Source organism: Eutrema salsugineum, unplaced genomic scaffold (assembly GCF_000478725.1).
Source record: "Eutrema salsugineum unplaced genomic scaffold, Eutsalg1_0 scaffold_5, whole genome shotgun sequence".
In the NCBI taxonomy this organism is placed as follows: Eukaryota; Viridiplantae; Streptophyta; class Magnoliopsida; order Brassicales; family Brassicaceae; genus Eutrema; species Eutrema salsugineum.
Window position 1 is genome coordinate 11325327 of NW_006256612.1, and position 20560 is coordinate 11345886.

The window sequence follows — 20560 nt, forward strand, 5'->3', positions numbered from 1 at the left end:
TTGATTGAGTCTCTCAATTCTCAAACTAATCTAGCAAACCGGAAAAGTAACTGACGTAACCCAATTTGGTTTGAGAAAACAGATAAACAGTCTCATACTCGCTTGTAGAAATGAGTTTTCCACAACAGTGCACACCAACATCACAAACTGAGTCTCAGACAACAGACTGATTCCAAACCGGTAAAGAGAGAATAATTTGACAATGTTTATTATAATCTAATCTTGCACAACACTCTCGACCTTATTTCTTATTCATCTGAAAAGGAAGCATGTGTGATCTAAGTAGGCTTCTCGTAAGAGTTCTGGTCTCTAAACTCAGAAATGGTGCTGCGAATCATCTGCTCAACATGTGGCTGCACAAACAAGTGTGTACCATCAAGTACATGAATTATAAATTTCTGAGACGATGGCATCGAACTGTTCATGTTCACTATGAACTGTGCCATCGGAATATCGCTGCACGCAAAAGACACAGAAGAAAACAGAATTAATCAATGTTCAGCAAATTCTTGACAAGATTTGCTTGAGAAACCAAAGAACAGTACCAGGAGATGAACACTCCTTTGATGGCATTAACCATTGAATTTTTATCAGTTAACTTCTCTGAAAGAAGGAAAACCTGTTGAAAAAAGAATAAAAAAAATATACTCAAGAACATTTCTAGATACTGGTTAATTAAAACTCAGAACATTCATTAGCCTTCTTGAACAAAAATGATCATATGAGCAAAAGAAAAGCTTAACACTAATTTCAATTCAGGGACACCAAAATTAGGGATCTTTTTTACTCGATGCAACGATTTCTATAACTGGGTTTCCGCTACCTAAACACCACAACAGAATTCGATTTCCAAATCTAATGCTTCACGATTATATCAACAGTAAATCTAGGTCAAGTTTCTTCAATGGAATGAAACCAATTGGATCTCTCAATCTCGTTACTTTGAGATCGACCACAAAAATCGAAACCACGTGACGAAGAAGATCGATTAAGCAATCTTTTTTTAGAAGATGAAGAAGTTTGTGAGAGGAAAAGAGATAGAAATCACCTTGAAACGAGATTCCTCCGGCTTGATGATGCTATAGACGCAAAGACAGGATTTCGACTGGTTTTATTACATTAACCCTTTTAAGTTTTAATTACAAAACTGAAGCCGAAGGTTCTAGCTTCTCAAGTTTCTTAACTTTCTCGTTTATTACATCACTTAAAAAGGCATTCTACTTTTTTAAAGATCATTGTTCGCATGAGTTACCCAACTTTTTTCTGACATTGAAACTGTTCAGTTAATTGTTTCTCTGATCAGTAATAGTTTACCAGCTTGATTTGCTTTTACAAATGATGATCAGACATAGTGGACAGTTGAAAATCAGGATCTGAAAATGTTTCTAACAAAGGCAAAAAAAAAAATACACAAATCTTTCTGCCACTAATCTTACAAACATCACAAACCGGGAACAAACGCAAACGCTTTGTTCTTTCATTTTCTTCATGTCAAAGGAGCACGGAGCTGTATCTTTCTAGCGCAGTGTCAATCAGATGAACAACCGAAGAAGATGGACCGAGTCTTCTCCATCAGTCCTCGTAATCATCCAGCGCCGAATAAATCATCCTATTGCAGACACAAAGTGTTTTAGCTGTCTTGTGATCTAATAATGTAAGGAGGTTAAAAAACGAGAGATTCTAAGGGTTTTTCTTTTCTTTTTCTTACCAGAAGATAGTGAGGAAGAGATTAAGGATTATGTAAGCAAGCTTGAACAGCCGTTTCTTCTTTTCCCAGTTAAGCAAATTGAAGATCTCGGTGACATCTACCAAGTGTTGTCGTTTTGAGTAACTGAGCATTAGGAAAAACCGAATGGTTATGAGGAAATCACCATTTGATTAGAGCAAAGATTGAGATTAGTTGTTGAAAAAGACTTACAGTTGAAAGTTGTAGTAGAGATAAGGAAGACATAGAAGTGACATGAACCAGTGTCCTGTAAAGAGGAAGAACACACATAGAACTCCATGAACAATGAATTCCGGTAAAACCACCGAATTTATCCTCGACGCAGAGTCGTAAGGGTTGATGTAATCAAACTCGAGATCCGCTAAGCAAACAAGCTGCAAATGAAAATATTTTGATTCCAAAAGAAATAAATTAATTTCCCAGACACAAAATTTGGGTAATTAACCAAAGCAAATAAATCTCAGTGATTCCTCTAATCATAGTCTAAGCTCAGAAACACTAAAAGTTTGTAAATGGAGCTCACTTATAAAAGAAAAATATGTGCTTTGGCGGTAAATTTTCACACCAGATATGAACAATCGACACAAAATCTGATTATAAACCTATAAAAAATGTTTGGAGGAGTCAATACACTAATAACATGACCCTAAACTAACTGCTTCGGTTATGATAACACTCCCAAAAAAATGAACATTTTCAGTTACAATCATGTGGGAAGAACATAAAAACCCCAAATTTCCATACACAGAAACACAAAGCCTCCAACTTTTCTTTTTCTATCCTTAATCTAGATGGAATTACGACCGTATGAGTAAAACTGGCAAATTCGATAAAAAAGTAAATAACTTTAGGTTCTAAAACTGAGAATCGGATCGAATTAGAACCTGATAGACGATGATTCCGACAAGAGCGATGAGGAAGAAGAAGGAGATGAGCCATGTCCAAATATCTCCCATCTTCCTCCTTCTGACTGCTTTGACAATCTCCTCGGATCTATTCCGCTGCTTCTTGTCCTTCTCTCTCTCCTCCCAATAAATTCCGATGACGAACAGAGAGAAAGTTAGGACAACAAGTTTGTGGTCGGCGGGTCTCGATAGTTGTTCAGTTCGGCCTTCTGTTACGAGATTCTGATCGGAACACAGAAATGGTAAGAAATGGTGCGAAACAGCGAAAATGAAAAAGCCTAGAAGGCACGAGAGTTCCGGTCCTGCTAATTTTAACCGACGTTCCGGTTCGGATCCCGGTTATAATCGAACCGTTCCATGCCGGTTTAATATACCGGTTGGATTAATAAGCCCCTGGGTGGATCTATGGAGGTTGGCCCAACTAAATCTTAATAGTTTGGGTTTGGGAGAGGGATTAACTATTTTTTACCTGAGACCGCTGAGAGTAATAATTTAAGGAAATTAAATATTTTACTAATAATGAAATATGGGGGCCCAGAAACCTTTTCAATCATGTGATTGATAAAAGCCAGCTGTTTTCTAGTAGCAAAAATAAGCTTCATTTTTCCGATGTAGTAAAAAAAAAAATTTTTGTTAAACTAATTAATTTTCTTACTTTATCTATCAAATAATATTGAAACACATATGAATTTTAAAAGTTAAAGACTGTAGGAATAGTAAAATTACTATCCAAGTTAACTAATTGAATAATTACTATCGCTATCTGTAGAAAAGGTGGCGGTATGTATTTATTTCAGGTCTAAAACACGATATAGTGGAGTGGTTGAGAAAAGAAATTCTCGTACAAGCTTGTAAATCAAGCAAATTACGTTGTCACTGTAATTATTAATACCAGTATATTTATTAAAATGATTAGGTCTTCATTTATAGAACTCGACACTTGTTGGACAATGAAGATTCAAGTTTCTTACATATTTTGTTTTTGGTAAACTAGTTACTTGTTTAGTTTAAAGTTAAAATATGCATTTTAGCGAATTAGAAATCGTTCCATGTAAGAAAATATACCACGTAAGAAAGTAGATCTCTAATTTTGCTATTGCTACTTAACATTTTCTGTTCAAATCTCATTCACAATATCAACATTATACTAATTAGGCTAAAACGTGTTTTGATCAAGTGTTTCACAACATGATAAGTTTATTAAAAAAATATTTATATGATATAATGCATGGATTTTTTTGGGTGGTTGGAATGTAACAGACAATATCATTCTTACAGATAGTACTATCCATCTTTTAAGATTGGACTGGTCTAAATTCTCTGCTAATAAAATTGAATTCTGCCTTTAATATCGGTGGAATATGTGTAATTAGAACTTAGAATCCATGGATCATTCATGTATGTGTAGGCATGCATACATCAGAAGGTGGGAGACAGTTGTGACATGTGGTTTTATTGACATTATATATATTGACCAATTAAAATTTGACTCCTACTAACCTCCACTTGTTACTTTAATTATTGTTTTACTTATCTTCATTTTGATTTTGTATTTTACATAGTCTGTTTTATAGATTAAGTTAAGCTTTATTAATATCAATTTTACGAAATACTATCAATTATTTTGTTACAAAAAAAAAAAGAAAGAAATACCATCGATTATTTTGGAGTCAGAATGACACTGGGGGCTGGGGTAAGCTAGTTCACTACATCATAACTTAAATGAACTTCAGCCCTCAGATTTTGGATAATTGTTCTGATGAGAGGAGGTTAAAGTTTATCTAACTGATTAGTTTATCTTTGTCTAGGGAAAATTTTGGCCAAATTTTGTAATAAAGTTTTTGTACTGGCCCAAATTTGTGATAAAGTTTTTGTGAGGCATGTGACGGTCTAATTGTTCGCACCGTGTTTTCTCAAAATGTTGTACTAATGCTCGCACCGTGTTGTTTTGTATTGTCATATGCGATGCGTGAATTGTTATATGTATTGGTATATATGTTTTGTATTTTTGTACAGGTTATATGTTTATACCATCCTGTACAAATAACACGCACGTATATCAGTAAATAAAACACACAAAAATTAAACGTTTGAAAATGTATATATAGTGAACTTTTTTTTCTCAAAACAAAAATAAATAAAATGTATGGTGAACGATGACATGCACATCATGAGTGTGGTTTGATATTTCGTAATTTACATTGACTGGCCTATAGTTCTTCCATGACCAAATTGATCTTCTATCTAAGCTAAGAAGATGTACAAACAAGATTGGAAACATGTAAAAATGAAAGCATATATTATAAGTTTTTTCAGGACTTGGCCATTGAGAAAATATTAAGAGAAATTGACAAGTTCAATTCAAGAAAGTTTACATTAGCTTGGGAGTAGAACAAATTCATGAAAATCTTATTGAATTTAGGGTTAGCGAAAGAAATGTTTGTTATTTGGTTTCCACTAGCGAAACAAGTTTGTTAGAAGGAACACGATTATGTGTGATGAACCATAGATATGGGCATTCGGTTAGTTCCGATTTTTTTGGTTTGGTTTATTGGAATGGTACAAAGAAAATGCGAATGTTGTGAAGAGTAGGAAGAGTGTTGTTACTCATGACTTTAAAGTTTAAACTGCTAGTGACGGCCGTGACACTTATGAAGTTATGATAATGAACATTCATACAAAACCAATGAAAAATAAAACTAATCAACCAAAATATTTTAGACTTTAACAAATAAATGTTTTAGAAAATGGTATGAAGTAGGAACTAAAATTGTCGGTAAAGAAATGGAAAATATAAAAGGATTTTCACGCAAATTACAAAATTACTACTTTCAAAGACAAGAATTATTTACGAAGAATATTATTTTTTTGAGTCAAAAAAAATGGTCAACACAACGCACACTCTCTCTCTCTCTCTCTTTAATGTCTTTCACTGTCTATCTAGAAACCAAACTAAATTCCCACTTTACCCTGTTATATGTCCAAATTCTGAGCGCATCCCACGTAGACAAGAAGACACAAATGGAAAACCCCACTCACCAGTTTTAATTTGTAACGAAATACAAAATGTTCATGTGAATTTATAACTAAATACAAAACGAGGATTCGTTAAACCGAATTTATCATGTTTATGGAAATCCATCTAAAAAATATATATAATTATGTATAAAGAAATACCTTAGATAGTACTTTCTTTTGTCAAGAAAAACTTTATAGTATTTTCATGTATATATTTTAGTTTCTGTCCTAAAATATGAATATATAATAATGTTTATCAAATATATTCAAGAAACTTAGAAACAGTATAAAAAAAAGAAGTATATACATTCTTTTGACGTAGAGATAATTGGCACAAAGAAATTTATTTACAGTCCTTTTTTGTTTGTATTTACCACGAATTAGATCCTTGAGAATTCGTAAGACCCCAAAGTAGATTTTTTACCAAATTTAGATTTTATGGTTGATACTGCTGCAGGAGAAGAAAAACATGTATAGATTACGAAAATCTAAGGGAATGCATTAAATTAAGGTCCCAAATAGTTCCAATAGAAAAGAAAGGAAAAAAAAAAAGTAGGAGACAAGAAAAGGGATTTTCGGAAAGAAAAAAAAGGTGAATAAAAAAAAAAACAACTTCTCAAAACCACATAGAAGCGCGTGAGGAAAACGCTCCAATGATGGGGAAGTGAGAGAGTGGATTAGCCAATGTAACGTTTTGGTTCTCGTACGACGTGGGACTCTGCTTTCACCTTGTTCCTTTCAAAAACGTCCGTTTACTCTCTTTTTTCTTCTCCACGCGCGTGACCTTCACCTTCTCTCTTAACTCTCTCTCCTTTTCTTCTTCGCTGTCTTTTTCTTGGAAAATCTCACAGAGGAAATTCAAGAAAAAGAGTGATCAGTGAAGAAGAGACATTAGAAGTGAATTTTCTCTTGCTTCCCCGGAAAATGGTTTGGAGTAATCGCCGGGAAGCTGAAGATCGCCGTCTCCCGGCGGATTTTCCCGGCTAATAAAATGTCACACGTTTTTTACGAGGCAGCCTTACAACAAAAACCAGCTCCCGCTTAAACCCTTTTAGAAAGAAAGATACAAACCCAAAAAAAATCCAGAGAAACTTTTCTCTAAAAACCCACCTCGAAATTTCCGATCTTTCTTCTTCCAAATTCAGAGAATTTAAGATTTTCTCGCAATGGCGACGACGAACGCTCCCACGGCGGCTCAGCAGCAACAACAGCAAACTCCGCCGCCTCCTCCTCCTCCTCCAGCGACGGCGATCGATGGATTAACGACGGACGAGCTAACGGCGAAAGCTTTAAACAAGAGATACGACGGGTTAATGACGGTGAGGACTAAAGCAGTGAAAGGTAAAGGCGCGTGGTATTGGACTCATCTGGAACCTATCCTCGTACGCAACACCGACACTGGTCTCCCCAAAGCCGTGAAACTCCGTTGCTCCTTATGCGACGCCGTTTTCTCCGCCTCTAACCCTTCTCGCACCGCCTCCGAGCATCTCAAACGCGGCACGTGTCCCAATTTCAACTCCGCCACTCCCATTTCCACCATCAACCCTTCTCCTTCCTCTTCCTCCTCCTCCCCTCTCGCTCACCCTCCTCCTCATCATCATCATCATCATCACCGGAAACGCAACTCCTCCGGCGCCGTCACCACCGCCGTTCCTTCTCGGCTAAATCCTCCTCATCCTCCTCATCCGCAACCCATCGGAGGCTCTTACCACGTCACGCCTATTACCGTCGTCGATCCTTCGAGATTCTGCGGCGGAGAATTGCAGTACTCTACGCCGCCGGGAGTTGTCGGGCCGCATTTGATGCTCTCCGGCGGAAAAGACGATCTGGGTCCGTTGGCTATGCTTGAAGACAGTGTGAAGAAGCTCAAGAGCCCCAAAACGTCGCATACGCAGTCTCTTACCAGATCGCAGATAGAGTCAGCTCTAGACTCTCTCTCCGATTGGGTCTTCGAATCTTGCGGGTCGGTCTCTCTGTCGGGTCTGGAGCATCCAAAGTTTCGAGCTTTTCTGACTCAGGTGGGTTTACCAATCATCTCCAAGAGAGATTTCGCCACCACAAGATTGGACGTCAAGTACGAGGAAGCGAGAGCAGAGTCTGAATCAAGAATCCGAGACGCCATGTTCCTCCAAATCGCATCGGACGGCTGGAAATCAGGAGAATCCGGAGAGAATCTCGTGAATTTGATCGTGAATCTACCCAACGGGACGAGTCTGTACAGAAGAGCGGTTCTGGTGAACGGAGCCGTGCCGTCCAACTACGCAGAGGAGCTCTTGCTGGAGACGGTGAAGGGCATTTGCGGAAATTCACCTCAGAGATGTGTTGGGATAGTCTCGGATAAGTTCAAGACCAAAGCACTGAGGAATCTTGAGAGCCAGCATCAATGGATGGTGAATCTGTCTTGTCAGTTTCAAGGGCTCAACAGTTTGATTAAAGATTTCGTAAAAGAGCTGCCTTTGTTCAAAGCCGTATCGCAAAACTGTCTGAGACTCGCAAAGTTCATCAACAACACGGCGCAGATACGAAACGCACACTGTAAGTATCAGCTTCAAGAACACGGCGAATCGATTATGCTTCGGTTGCCTTTACATTGTTATTACAACGACGAACGTAGAAGCTGTAGTAGTACTAGCAGTAGCAGCAAGGTTTGTTTCGTCGAGCCGTTGTTTAATCTTCTTGAGGATGTGTTGAGTTCCGCTAGAGCAATCCAGTTGGTAATGCATGATGATGCGTGTAAGGCCGTTTTAATGGAGGATCATATGGCTAGGGAAGTTAGAGAGATGGTTGGGGACGAAGGGTTTTGGAACGAGGTGGAGGCGGTTCACGCATTGATCAAGCTTGTCAAGGAGGTGGCTCGGAGAATAGAGGAGGAGAAGCTGCTTGTAGGGCAATGCCTCCCTTTATGGGATGAGCTAAGAGCTAAGATTAAAGATTGGGATTCTAAGTATAACGTAGGGGAAGGGCATGTTGAGAAAATCGTTGAGAGAAGATTCAAGAAGAGTTATCACCCGGCTTGGGCTGCTGCTTTCATACTAGACCCTCTTTACTTGATAAGAGATAGCAGTGGAAAGTATCTTCCTCCATACAAATGTTTGTCTCCTGAGCAAGAGAAAGATGTAGATAGGTTGATCACAAGGCTTGTGGCTAGAGACGAGGCACACATTGCGTTGATGGAGCTTATGAAATGGAGAACGGAAGGGCTTGATCCAATGTATGCAAGGGCGGTCCAAATGAAAGAGCGTGACCCTGTTTCTGGTAAGATGAGGATAGCTAATCCGCAAAGCAGTAGACTTGTTTGGGAGACGTATCTTAGTGAATACAGGTCACTTGGGAAAGTTGCAGTGAGGCTCATTTTCCTGCATGCGACTACTTCCGGGTTCAAATGCAATTCGTCTCTTTTGAAATGGGTTAACTCGCACGGTCGGTCACATGCAGCTATAGATCGAGCACAGAAGCTGATCTTTATATCGGCAAATTCGAAATTCGAAAGGAGAGATTTCTCAAATGAAGAAGATAGGGATGCAGAGCTACTCGCCATGGCTAACGGTGATGACAATTTGCTAAACGATGTTCTTGTTGATACATCATCGGTGTGACAAGTTCATATATGAATCTTCTTTTTTGATCAAAATGATTTCAGCTTAGTTTTTTTTTTCATTAGAATTTGGCATTTTGTAGAATTGTTTGAATTCTTTTTCTTGCTTCATTATTATTACCCCTTACTATCATTGATATTCAATTTGTACTTGGTTCCTTTAGAAGGTGAGAAAGAGATGACTTATCATCGATCGAGATGTAATTGAGCATTTGTATTTCTTTAGCCTATATATATACCATAATTTTCGGTGATTCGATCTTTTAAAGTTCTAGACTTGTGATCTTACTTGCCAGTTCTATCATTTCTCGTATGGCATAGATTGGTACGAGAAAACTTTTATGCTCGATGAAACATTCGTGAAACATATTTCGTCTTTCAGCTTCTTGTCATAACCGTAACAAATTATAAACTATAATTAATGACACCTTTGGCTTCTTCTTCTTCTGTTGGTGTTGGTACAATATGTGTAATGATCCCTCTCGCTTTTTCATCGAAATTCATATCTTTTAATCATGACTTCAAAACATGTCTTTACTTTTCGAGAAAATGACTTAACTTTTCAAAGTTTAATGTTCTTTCTTCATGATAATGTTTGTTGATGGCAATGACAGACTAAAGATGCATACATTGTCATCTTTGATTAGAGAACACAACCTGATTAACGGGTTTCGATTTTTATTTCAACCATGATTATGATTATGATATATATCTAAGTAACTATATATCAGTCTATTTTCTAACTTTCAGAAGAACAAAAGTGTGGATCCCCCAATATGAAAGGAGGTTATTGCATCGAAATCATGTTTTTAGGTGTTGAATACAAGTTCATTTGAAGCTGTGAAAAAAAAAGAGATTGTCAAATTACAGATGTTAAAGAACACAGTTTATGGATTTTTATGGAGGAGGCTAATTATTACAAGTTTTGTTATTCTCTTTGTAGCACTGTCACTGTGTGATTTTAATTACCCATGATTTCTACAGCTATGAATAGCTAAAAAGTTTGAAAACTTTCTTCTTTATTTTTACGAGCCAATGGTTTTGTACTTTGTGGGGTATTTTAAACAAACAAAATCTGTAACCCATGATTTATATTCTTGTAAATCATAACTTTATCAATAGTACCATAATTTGAAATCTAGTGGCAAGATTTCATAAATGGACTGACCGGACTGCTAAAGTGAAATTACACAAATTAAGTAAAAACAGGAAAATCAATGAAACAAACAAACTATTATTTAGAAATAGTAAAGAGATATACAATTATTTAGATGCTATTTTACCATTTAAGCTATAGACAAATAGATAAGTCAAGTACCTCTTTTTTTATACACTCACTCACACACATGCATACATACATATATGTACTACATTCTAAAGTACTGCTATATTCCAGAAGTAATTTTCATACCAATGCTTATGAACTTTTTTTGTTTTTTTGTTTTTGTTTTTGACACGATACTAATGCTTATTATTTGATCAATTTAAAGTGGAATCCATAGGCTATTGATTGAAGGGAATTTAGTTTTAACTTACACTAGATTCTAACCCCGTGCCTCCGCACGAGAATATTTTTTATTGTTTAACGAATTTTGTAATATAATTTGTGTTTTTGAGTTTAGATATAATTATTTTTATAAATATATTTTTTAAAAGTTCAAAATATTGATTTTTGTGTTTAGATATATTTTTATAGTATTAAATTAATTATGATTATAAAAATATAATTTTAACCCGTCCGCTAATATTAATTCAAAATGAACTATTATAAAAATATAATTCTAACTTTTCCGTTCATATTACCATATAATATAAATATTTGTTAAAAGTTTGAGATGTATTAACAGTATTATTTAGCATTATAGTTTTTTAAAATTTAATCAACGAAGAGAGTGTACAACTGGTTTTTCAAACCACATTTTAGTGTATGCAATAATTTTTAATTTTATGTTTTTATTTAGTATAAAAAAATATTTTTGATATACATGTATAATTCAAAATTAATGATTTTAGTTACCAAAATATTTTTAACCCGGTTTTTATATATATTTTTAGTTCTATAAATTTTTAAAAATATATTTTTAATATTTAAATTATACATTTGAATTTTACTTATTATTTTATTATTAATTTGTAAATAAATCATAATCGTAAATATATTATATAAGCAACATACATATCATATCATTTATATCGTTATAAATATTTTATATTTCAAATATGACCATTATTTTTTATATGTAAATTATTTTTTTTTTCAAAAATTTTACATATTTTTGATAAAAATGTTTAATAGTATAAAAATTATTTAAATTAGAATCTTTAAATCAAATCTAAATTAATATCTGATTTTTTTTATTTTTAATCAAATCAAATCAAATCTCAATTACCTATATTTAAGGAACTCTAAAAATATTTAAATTAATAACTAATTTTCGAAATTAAATATAAATAATTATTAAAATTATTTTTAAACACTTTAAAAAAAATAGGAGTATTTGGAAGGAAATACTAAATATGTTTTTGTTTTAATATAATAGATTGTTTAACAAGGATTTATTGGGGTGGTAATTTTAACTATGCCGAACAAGGGGGGAACCCAAAAAGTAGAAATCAATAATTTTATTTATACCCCACAAATAGCAAAGTATACTACTTTTTTGTTTTAAATACACTTTATTGTTTTTTTCTACTTGTATAACTTTGAACTTTCTAGCAGGCATTAGATTCACCTCAACCACCTCATCGAGCAATTAATCTCAAGAAGATCAATACTTATATTAGACAATTAACAAAAAAAATCTTAGATTACAAGAATATTGGCTCTCACTTTTTTCTACATGTACATTAACATTTACAGAAAATGGGAAGATACATGCAATAACTCGAATTACGGTTATGGTTTTATCCCAAATTCGTTTCTTTTTAATCAATTTTTAAAAATAATATAAAAAGTTTTTGCCTACGATTAAAATAATTATGTATAGAGATTATATGGTAAAAATGGATTTATATATATATATATATAATAAGAAAAGTTATTTTTGTAATAATGTGGTGAAAGAAAAAGAGTAATAGTAATTATGTACTCATATAGTTACAACCTAAAAGAAAAGTTATTGTAATTATTGGTTTGGTATTTTCACCATTTTGGTGGTGAGGCAGATTTTCCTGTCGGCAATGGTGACTTCTCACCGAATCTCCTCTCGAGTTATATGAATGTGTGTACAGTGTATTTGTTGTATTCGTTTTTCCTTTTGCGTTAAAAGGTTAAAGGAAGCTAAAATGAGTATAGAAAACGAACAAATAAGTTAAATGATTTGCAAGAGAGAAATGTTTTTTTTTTTGGGTTTAAGCAGAGCCGTGCCCAGAGTTATGGAAGTCCTAAGCGGTATACAGAATAATTACTTTTGCTAAAATAATAACCATCGTTATTCTAATTAAGTATAAAACTACATTAAAAATTTAATATAAATTTTTGGCTAAAAAATAATTTAGTGCAAGTGTTATGTCTTGTTGTCAAAAATGGTTTAACGTATTAATGGTAAAATGGTTGTAAGTATGATATGTGCGAAGAAGATCAATGGATTAGTTACCTTGTTTTTATCATATTTTTATTTTTAATAATAATTTATATTTTATAAATCCTCTAAAAACATTATGTTTATATATTAGATCTTAATATTACTATAATCACAAAAATTTAAGTATAATTTTTTATAAAAAAAAATAGCCCGTATGCCAAAGTTTCTAAATTATTTACGTAAGCACGGCCCTGGATTTAAGGGAAATGTATTATTTAATACACAATAAATAGAGACTCCAATGTTGTTTAAAGAAACCTATACTTTTGATTTCCCATTTAACAAATTAAATTAAAAATTATAGACACGACTATTTTGTCAAATTCAAATCTACGATTGTTTTACTGTGTACATCTTCTGTTACATTACACATATCTTTGTGTGTATATGATAATCTTCAAGAAAAAAAACCATAGTGCTCATTAATTCTTCTTAGAATATGGTATTAGGTATGTTTTCTAACGCCTAGTATAACCGTATAACGTATGCTTTGCGTAAAACCAAAAAAAAAAACAATGGAATAGAATAGCTTTTAATTTTCGTTTATAAGTATTTAGAAAGGGGTTGCTTGCATAAGGAATTCCATGTATTGAGTGATTATATTTATTCACAAGAACCTTTAGTGTGATGGTTAAACTTTGAATAAAAAAAAGATGCCGCAAGAAGAAATCAAATTTGAAAGTAAGTTGTACGTCATTAAGTTTTTGGGACTTTTAACTCAATACCAACTAACAATGATTGGATTGTTTAAAGAAATTGAATGTATTGTTTTACATAATTAACAATATGGAATCTTTAGTACATTTTTGAAATTATAACTATTCCGTTTTATTTTAAATCGAATTCCATTAGAAAACGAACAATAAACTCTCTATGTAGTCATTTGCAGAACAACTTAAATTCGAGCTCTAATAGACTAAATATCATATGAAGTTTTTCAAATCTCTATATCTTAAAACTAATTAATAGATAACTTCATATCTTATGTTCATGGTAGACTTGAGATTTCTAAGATACATAATATTATATGGTTTTGAGCAGTTGATTGCGCAACTAATGAACATATACACGTTGCAAGATCAGTGGCTCGGAGATCATTGCGTTCGTGTGCCGTAGCAGCGTGATTTCGGTACTCCACTGCCATAGATGCTCCAGTCTAATTGGGACACGTGTTACTGTAGTTTCGGAGAGTACACGTTGCCGGAGATGCAGCAGATAATTTATGTCTTCACCCCAGTAAAGAAAAACCTCTGGGATGAAACGACGTCGTTGGACTAACAAAATTCTGAATTATTTCCTCGCGTCTTCTGGCACGTGCGGTCAAACTGTCTCTTATTTGACCGGAATCTTGACGGTAGATCTCCGTAGTTTATGACGTAATCGTTCCTCTCCGAGTGACGTCACATGAAATTTTGTATCTGAGAAAATAATATTTTTTTTCAAGAAAACTGACCGCGAGGGTTACTGCGGGCAACGGAAAAAAAATATATTTTTCACAGATTACCCAGGCACAGTATTATATTTACATCCTGTGAAAATGTTAATCTAGAAATTTCCGAATGATTCACTTTACAAAAACTCATCACTCAAATAAATTTGGTTAAGATAGACTTCGCGAGACGACATAACGAATGATAACAACCACGGATATTAAAACATCATTTTGATTTGTTACTATTAAAGCAAGATATGCTTAGAAAGATATCAGTATTTTGTTCATAGATATTTGCTTTTGAAAATAATCAGAGAGCAGACAACTTCAGCTAAAACACGATCCCAATGATTGCTTCTCTATTTACTATCTCGGGATTAATTTAAAATTTGGTTCTAGATCAACTAACTGTTTCTTAACAATGAATTCTCCTTAATTAAAAATTAAAGAATTTAATAGTGTACGACCTTTTTCGTTGTCAAGTTAAAAGTAGAACTTATGTCAGTGATAGAGTCATAAATTTTTTCATTAGAGACAAATAAGCGTAAATATGATCTTATTAATAGAGCATTAACATTGGACTTTACTAAGTTACACCACTTTTTAAAAATGCGTTGGGGCGAATGACTCCGTGTTGTTACACCTACGTGTATAACAGCAGGTTATTTTATTTCGAACATGAATTGAAAGAACCTACAAAATTCCATTTTCATGTAATATCTTTGTTATCTTTTTTTTGTTTTGTAATGTTTTGAAACAAGATAATGTTTGTGAAATGACTGGCTTCATTTTTGGTACTACGAGTCTGTGTGATCAGCATTAAGCACAGCCATAATTAGAATTATTATTGGTTGAGTTTTGAACAGAAAAAAATAAATATATAATATCACCGATCTTTGAAAATATTTAGCTTAAATGATTTTTTTGCTCTGAAAAAAATATAGTTTTACTGAAAAACGGAAATTTTATGAAATCTGAAATTTTATGAAATCTGAAATTTAATCGTTACGATTTTGAAGTTACGAGTACAGTTTTGTTAGTGGCTGGCTAATTAGGACACATTAGCTAACCCTAGTTGGGTTTGTCATGGTAGATGAGAAAGTATATATAATACAAGATAGTCAAACAAAATACATATAATATAAACTAATTCCTTAGATATCAGCTTTTGTCTCCCTATAAATTTAATAAATTAAAAAAATATGGTATATAAGACAATGATTCTGTGCAGTGGTCGACATATAATATACGACTGACGAGTGGCTGTCAGTAGTTCAGAAAATAATTAACCCACCCAAGTGCGTTAGTTACGAATAAAAATAGTCTCGAGAGATTTAAAAGACTAGAATATCCTCAATTTGGTATAGCTGAGCTGCTAAAAGGTTCGACCAGAAAAAAAAGAGCTGCTAAAAGGTCAAATAAAACTACTGAATCCAATCCGAAATTAAGATATGGTTGGTATATTGGTTACCACTTTCCACATTCATTGGATATATAGCTTCTTCATTGAAAGTTTGAAATGGTATTTTGTACAATTATTTCAGCAAACCACACATTTTTAGGGTTTTTTTTACCGTTTTCTAGATTTTGTAGTAAATAACAACTACGAGTCTACGAGCTTATGCGAGTCTACGAGCTTATGCGAGTAAACACAAGTTTACGTGTTGGACGCATGTGTGATCCATGAGTTTTGTTCAACTAGAGAGAAGTAAATGTCGAACTAATAAGGTGTTTCAGTGTCGAGTTATTTTGATTCAGTGGAGTATATAAATGTCGCTTAAATATTTCTAGTAATTAAATGTGCTATCGAGACTTATAATTGTCAAGTCTCGTAGAAATCTTGTGGGCGTGTATTATATTGTTTATAGATGTTTGATTTCTGTAATTATCTACATATTCTTCACACACGCGCTGCGTATTGTTTGTTAAATTAATGAGGTAACAAAATGTAAATACTAATTATGACTTTTTTAAAGTAAGATACGTTATTCATAAATTCATAATAATTAGACTCCTACTATATATATGGGAATATACATAAAAGCCATATACAGAAGGTATGTTCTCAATTATGCATTGGTGAGATCTATATGAGTAACCCTAGATAAGCACGATCGAGCATGTGAATGAATCAGTTGCTCTAGGTTTCTTTTATTTAAAGGAAATGATGAACCCAGCCTATATAGGTCAATAAATTCTTCTTTTTTTCATCATTAATCCGCACCATCATATAATTTTGATTTGCTAAAGACTTACACGTTTGTCTTCTTAGCAATTCAAAGTAAATAATTAGAAAATATCACATTATATGTTAGGATGTATTGGACCACAATGATATACACAAAATGATTAATTCAAATATCGAAGGAACGTAAAGAACATGTATGCACTTTACACAAAGAAAATGATGTGATTGATTGAATTGAGAAGATTTTTTTATATGATTTAAAATCAATTCCATTAAAGGAAAACTAGTATGGGCCTGTTCGTTGCACAAACACTGCGTCTACATTGTGCGTCAAGAAAAAAAGACGTTGACGTAGCTAAATATCACGATGGGTTGATGCCGGACTGTTAAAATTAACCACCGAGAGGAGTCGCAGCTGCTGCTGAGTTGCCGCTGAAATTTCCAGCGTCCCTTTTCTGTAGCTGCGTCTATTATTATTAATACCGGCGCCTTGCTCTCTACACCCTTACACGTTCAAAACATCAAAAATATATTGTTGTTTTTGTGTCGCTGACACTGGCCGCAGCGTTCGTGCAAAGAACAGACCCTATATTAAAACCGGTGGCTACCCAATTAGTTTCATCACTACGAGTACTACAATCGCATATAAATCTAAAGTTACATATTACTGAGTATACAGAGAGTATACTGAGTATAGAAGATATCAAAAGTATCGTTTATTACTAGTATGAACTAATTCAACTAATTAATTTAGACTACTTGTTAATTACTCTGAAACAGTTTAACCAAAGTTGTGTATTTAAACTGTTTATTATTCTCTAGAGCTGATAAGTTTGTGTTAATGAGAGCTACATACTTATACATAAATGATCAAACTTATTGATCCAAGATAAATCAGGAAATGCAAGATAATGAATGATAACTCGATTAAAGCTATATTGTGCTGATTTCCTGACAAAATCAGTGTTCAAATTAAGAATTCTACGTAACTGGTTCCAAATGTTCTAATTTTTCCGAGTTGTCTCTTGTGCAGCCTCTTGGATCAACAACTTTTATTGATACGTTGTTTTGGATCAACCATTTCAGTTAGCAACCACAGTTTTTGAATTCCAAAAAAAAAGTAGTAGCCATGGTAAAAGAAAAGATGCGTCAAGTTACTGTTTATGTTTTAGGTTGTTCTTAAAATTTCTTATAGATAAGTATTTTTCTTAATAAATGTTATGTAAATAAAAGTGTCGTTTTTCCAAATTTATTATATCAAAGCGTTACCGAGGGTATGGACCATGCAACTCCTAGGAAGAATCTCGCGCGTCGTGAATAGACCAAGTGACTTGGGCAATCACGAATTGACACGTGTAATCATAATAGATAATCCACGTAGATCAATTCAAACCACAAACTCAAACACTGTATTGCCTTCCCTCCATTTTTCGAAGACGTCGCGCTTTGCCGCTTGAGCGTCCCCCGCGCAAGTTATCCTCCGCTGCGATATCTTCGCATAAACGGCGCACATTAGTGAAACCCGAAAAATCCTCGATCCCCGTCTCCTCCTTCGTATGGCGTCGGCAATCTCTGTTCAAACGGGTCGGATCCGGGTCCTCAAGGAAGGCTCTTGGCGACCGTCCGATCAAACGGTGGGTCCCGTTGTTTACTGGATGTTCAGAGATCAACGGTTGAGAGATAACTGGGCGTTGATCCACGCCGTTGATCTGGCAAACAGAACCAACGCGCCGGTGGCTGTCGTGTTCAATTTGTTCGATCAGTTTCTGGGCGCAAAAGCGAGGCAATTAGGGTTTATGCTAAAGGGTTTGCGCCAGCTTCACCGTCAAATCGAATCTCTTCAAATTCCGTTTTTTCTGTTACAGGTGAGTCCATAGCTCGATTTGACACCAAACCCATTTCATAAAAAAACTTGCTTTGTTGTAGTAATTTCAGGGAGGGAAATTAGGGGTTTCTCGCTCTTGTTATATGGAAATGAAATGAATCGATTAGGGGTTTTCGTGGTTTGGGACGAATTTTACAAAATGCTGATCAAATTTCTTACTTTGTATAACCTTAGGTTATGGAAATTTAGCTGTAAGTTTTTGTACTATTCTTATCTCAAGCTTGGTTGTTTATTATTGTGGGAAAGATGAACTTTTTGATGTAACAATGCAGGGAGATGCAAAGGAAACAATCCCTGATTTCATCACAAAATGTGGAGCTTCGCATCTGGTCACTGATTTCTCGCCTTTACGGGAAATCCGGAGCTGTAAAGATGAGGTTTTAAAGAGAACGAGTGATTCATTAGCAATACACGAAGTTGATGCACACAATGTAGTTCCAATGTGGGCTGCGTCGGGTAAATTGGAGTACAGTGCCAGAACAATCCGGGGTAAGATCCACAAGCTAGTACCTGATTACCTCATTGAGTTTCCTAAGCTTGAACCGCCGAAGAAGAAGTGGACCGGGATGATGGATAAACCTGTTGATTGGGATAGCCTCATCGATAAAGTTGTAAGGTTAGGTGCTGTAAAATCTGTTTAACAAAAGTGTATTGGTGTTAAATCTATCAACCATGGTAACCATAAAATGTTGATAGGGAGGGTGCAGAAGTTCCTGAAATTGAATGGTGTGTGCCGGGAGAAGAAGCGGGCATGGAAGTATTGATGGGGAATAAAGATGGTTTTTTGACGAAAAGGTTGAAGAATTATTCGACAGACCGGAATAATCCTGTAAAGCCGAAAGCACTCTCCGGTCTGTCTCCTTATCTACACTTCGGGCAGATATCAGCTCAGCGATGTGCCTTAGAGGCGCGTAAAGTCCGGAGTACTTACCCTCAGGTTCATATGTCAAATCATACTTTTTGAATGTATGTTTTGGTATACTCTGTCTCTTACCTTTTGTTCACACTCTTGGTTTGGTATTTTGCGTTGTTTGGTCATTGAAGGCAGTTGACACGTTTTTGGAAGAATTGATTGTGCGAAGAGAACTCTCCGACAATTTTTGCTACTATCAACCTCACTATGATTCTTTGATGGGAGCTTGGGAATGGGCGCGCAAGTCATTAATGGATCATGCTTCAGATAAAAGAGAACACATTTACTCGTAATGTTTCAGTCGTTTAGTGCCTAATTCTTTTGGATAGAAAAATTTCCCAAACTTGTATTCGCTTAAAAGGGTATTAAAATTGTAGGTTGGAGCAGTTAGAGAAAGGACAGACAGCAGATCATGTAAGCCACTAATCTCTCCTCACTTATCATTATCCAAATTTGTCTGTAGCTTGGTTTTCCATTTGCATTTTAAGCTTTACTTTTTCGGCTTGTTGAATTGGCAGCTATGGAATGCTTCACAGTTAGAGATGGTTTATCAGGGGAAAATGCACGGTTTCATGAGGCAAGTAAAATCACCTATCTCGGTTTTGGCTGTACTTTAAAAAAACCAACTATAATGGCAGCAATGGTAAAAACTGACATTTCATTACTTGCAGAATGTATTGGGCAAAGAAGATTTTAGAATGGACGAATGGACCTGAAGAGGCTCTCTCAATATCCATCTACCTAAATAACAAGGTTTACTTACTATCCTTTCCTTAATGTATCTTCCATGGAATTTCTTTTTTGTTGCTTAGTTTTTGATATGCTGATGTAGTATGAGATCGATGGTCGTGACCCGAGTGGATATGTTGGGTGTATGTGGTCTATATGCGGCGTTCATGATCAGGTTCTTTCTTTTTTTCCTTCTCTCACTTGACTAGAAATGATGATGGACTATGTTGGACGTTGGAGAATACTGTGCTGATTAATTGGTTCGTGCTTTTGATGGGTTTCAGGGATGGAAAGAAAGGCCAGTGTTTGGGAAGATTCGGTACATGAACTACGCGGGTTGCAAACGGAAATTCAATGTGGACAGTTATATCTCTTATGTCAAGAGCTTGGTGTCAGTAACAAAAAAGAAGAGGAAAGCTGAAGAACAGCTCACCAAAGATTCTATTGATCCGAAGCTAAACTGTGTTTAAGTAACCTTTAACGTAGTTCTTTTGTTGTTGTTGTTAGACTATCTTGCTCAGTCTTAAAATGTACTGATTGTTATGAACTTATGATTGAGGAAAAAAGAAGAAGAGAAAGTCGAAG

The 20560-nt window shown here is 34.7% G+C and overlaps 4 protein-coding genes across 4 annotated transcripts; 2 read left to right on the forward strand and 2 right to left on the reverse strand.

Annotated features, from left to right (window-relative positions):
- Nucleotides 1–75: 75 nt before the first annotated feature.
- On the reverse strand, nt 76–1199 carry LOC18993634 (general transcription and DNA repair factor IIH subunit TFB5). Its single transcript, XM_006417176.2, has 3 exons — nt 1049–1199; nt 546–619; nt 76–456 (listed from the first exon to the last, which is right to left on the reverse strand). The coding sequence occupies exons 2-3, from the start codon at nt 578–580 to the stop codon at nt 279–281; spliced, it is 213 nt and encodes a 70-aa protein (XP_006417239.1). The 5' UTR covers nt 581–619; nt 1049–1199; the 3' UTR covers nt 76–278.
- A 119-nt stretch (nt 1200–1318) lies between these two features.
- LOC18993635 (protein cornichon homolog 4) lies at nt 1319–2905 on the reverse strand. The gene is made up of 4 exons (XM_006417177.2): nt 2611–2905; nt 1919–2100; nt 1709–1831; nt 1319–1609 (listed from the first exon to the last, which is right to left on the reverse strand). Exons 1-4 carry the CDS (start codon nt 2680–2682, stop codon nt 1573–1575), a joined length of 414 nt encoding a protein of 137 aa, XP_006417240.2. The 5' UTR covers nt 2683–2905; the 3' UTR covers nt 1319–1572.
- Nucleotides 2906–6382: 3477 nt separating this feature from the next.
- Nucleotides 6383–9280, forward strand: LOC18993636. The gene has a single exon (XM_006417178.2). It carries the CDS (start codon nt 6816–6818, stop codon nt 9243–9245), a length of 2430 nt encoding a protein of 809 aa, XP_006417241.1. The 5' UTR covers nt 6383–6815; the 3' UTR covers nt 9246–9280.
- An 8661-nt stretch (nt 9281–17941) lies between these two features.
- LOC18993637 (deoxyribodipyrimidine photo-lyase) lies at nt 17942–20524 on the forward strand. Its single transcript, XM_006417179.2, has 9 exons — nt 17942–18313; nt 18606–18949; nt 19030–19270; nt 19378–19535; nt 19624–19660; nt 19765–19823; nt 19918–19999; nt 20079–20150; nt 20260–20524. Exons 1-9 carry the CDS (start codon nt 18005–18007, stop codon nt 20443–20445), a joined length of 1488 nt encoding a protein of 495 aa, XP_006417242.1. The 5' UTR covers nt 17942–18004; the 3' UTR covers nt 20446–20524.
- The last annotated feature ends 36 nt before the right edge of the window (nt 20525–20560 follow it).

Excerpts from the sequence above, each read along its gene's own strand:
- LOC18993636 (XM_006417178.2), top strand. The coding sequence starts at position 6,816 with ATGGCGACGACGAACGCTCCCACGGCGGCTCAGCAGCAACAACAGCAA.
- LOC18993634 (XM_006417176.2), bottom strand. The coding sequence starts at position 580 with ATGGTTAATGCCATCAAAGGAGTGTTCATCTCCTG. Across the intron at positions 457-545 it reads AAAGGAGTGTTCATCTCCTG|CGATATTCCGATGGCACAGT; the intron begins GTACTGTTCTTT and ends TTTTGCGTGCAG.
- LOC18993635 (XM_006417177.2), bottom strand. The coding sequence starts at position 2,682 with ATGGGAGATATTTGGACATGGCTCATCTCCTTCTTCTTCCTCATCGCT. Across the intron at positions 2,101-2,610 it reads TCGGAATCATCGTCTATCAG|CTTGTTTGCTTAGCGGATCT; the intron begins GTTCTAATTCGA and ends TTTCATTTGCAG. Across the intron at positions 1,832-1,918 it reads CTCTACTACAACTTTCAACT|TTACTCAAAACGACAACACT; the intron begins GTAAGTCTTTTT and ends CCTAATGCTCAG.
- LOC18993637 (XM_006417179.2), top strand. The coding sequence starts at position 18,005 with ATGGCGTCGGCAATCTCTGTTCAAACGGGTCGGATCCGGGTCCTCAAG. Across the intron at positions 18,314-18,605 it reads TTCCGTTTTTTCTGTTACAG|GGAGATGCAAAGGAAACAAT; the intron begins GTGAGTCCATAG and ends GTAACAATGCAG. Across the intron at positions 19,661-19,764 it reads AAGGACAGACAGCAGATCAT|CTATGGAATGCTTCACAGTT; the intron begins GTAAGCCACTAA and ends TTGAATTGGCAG.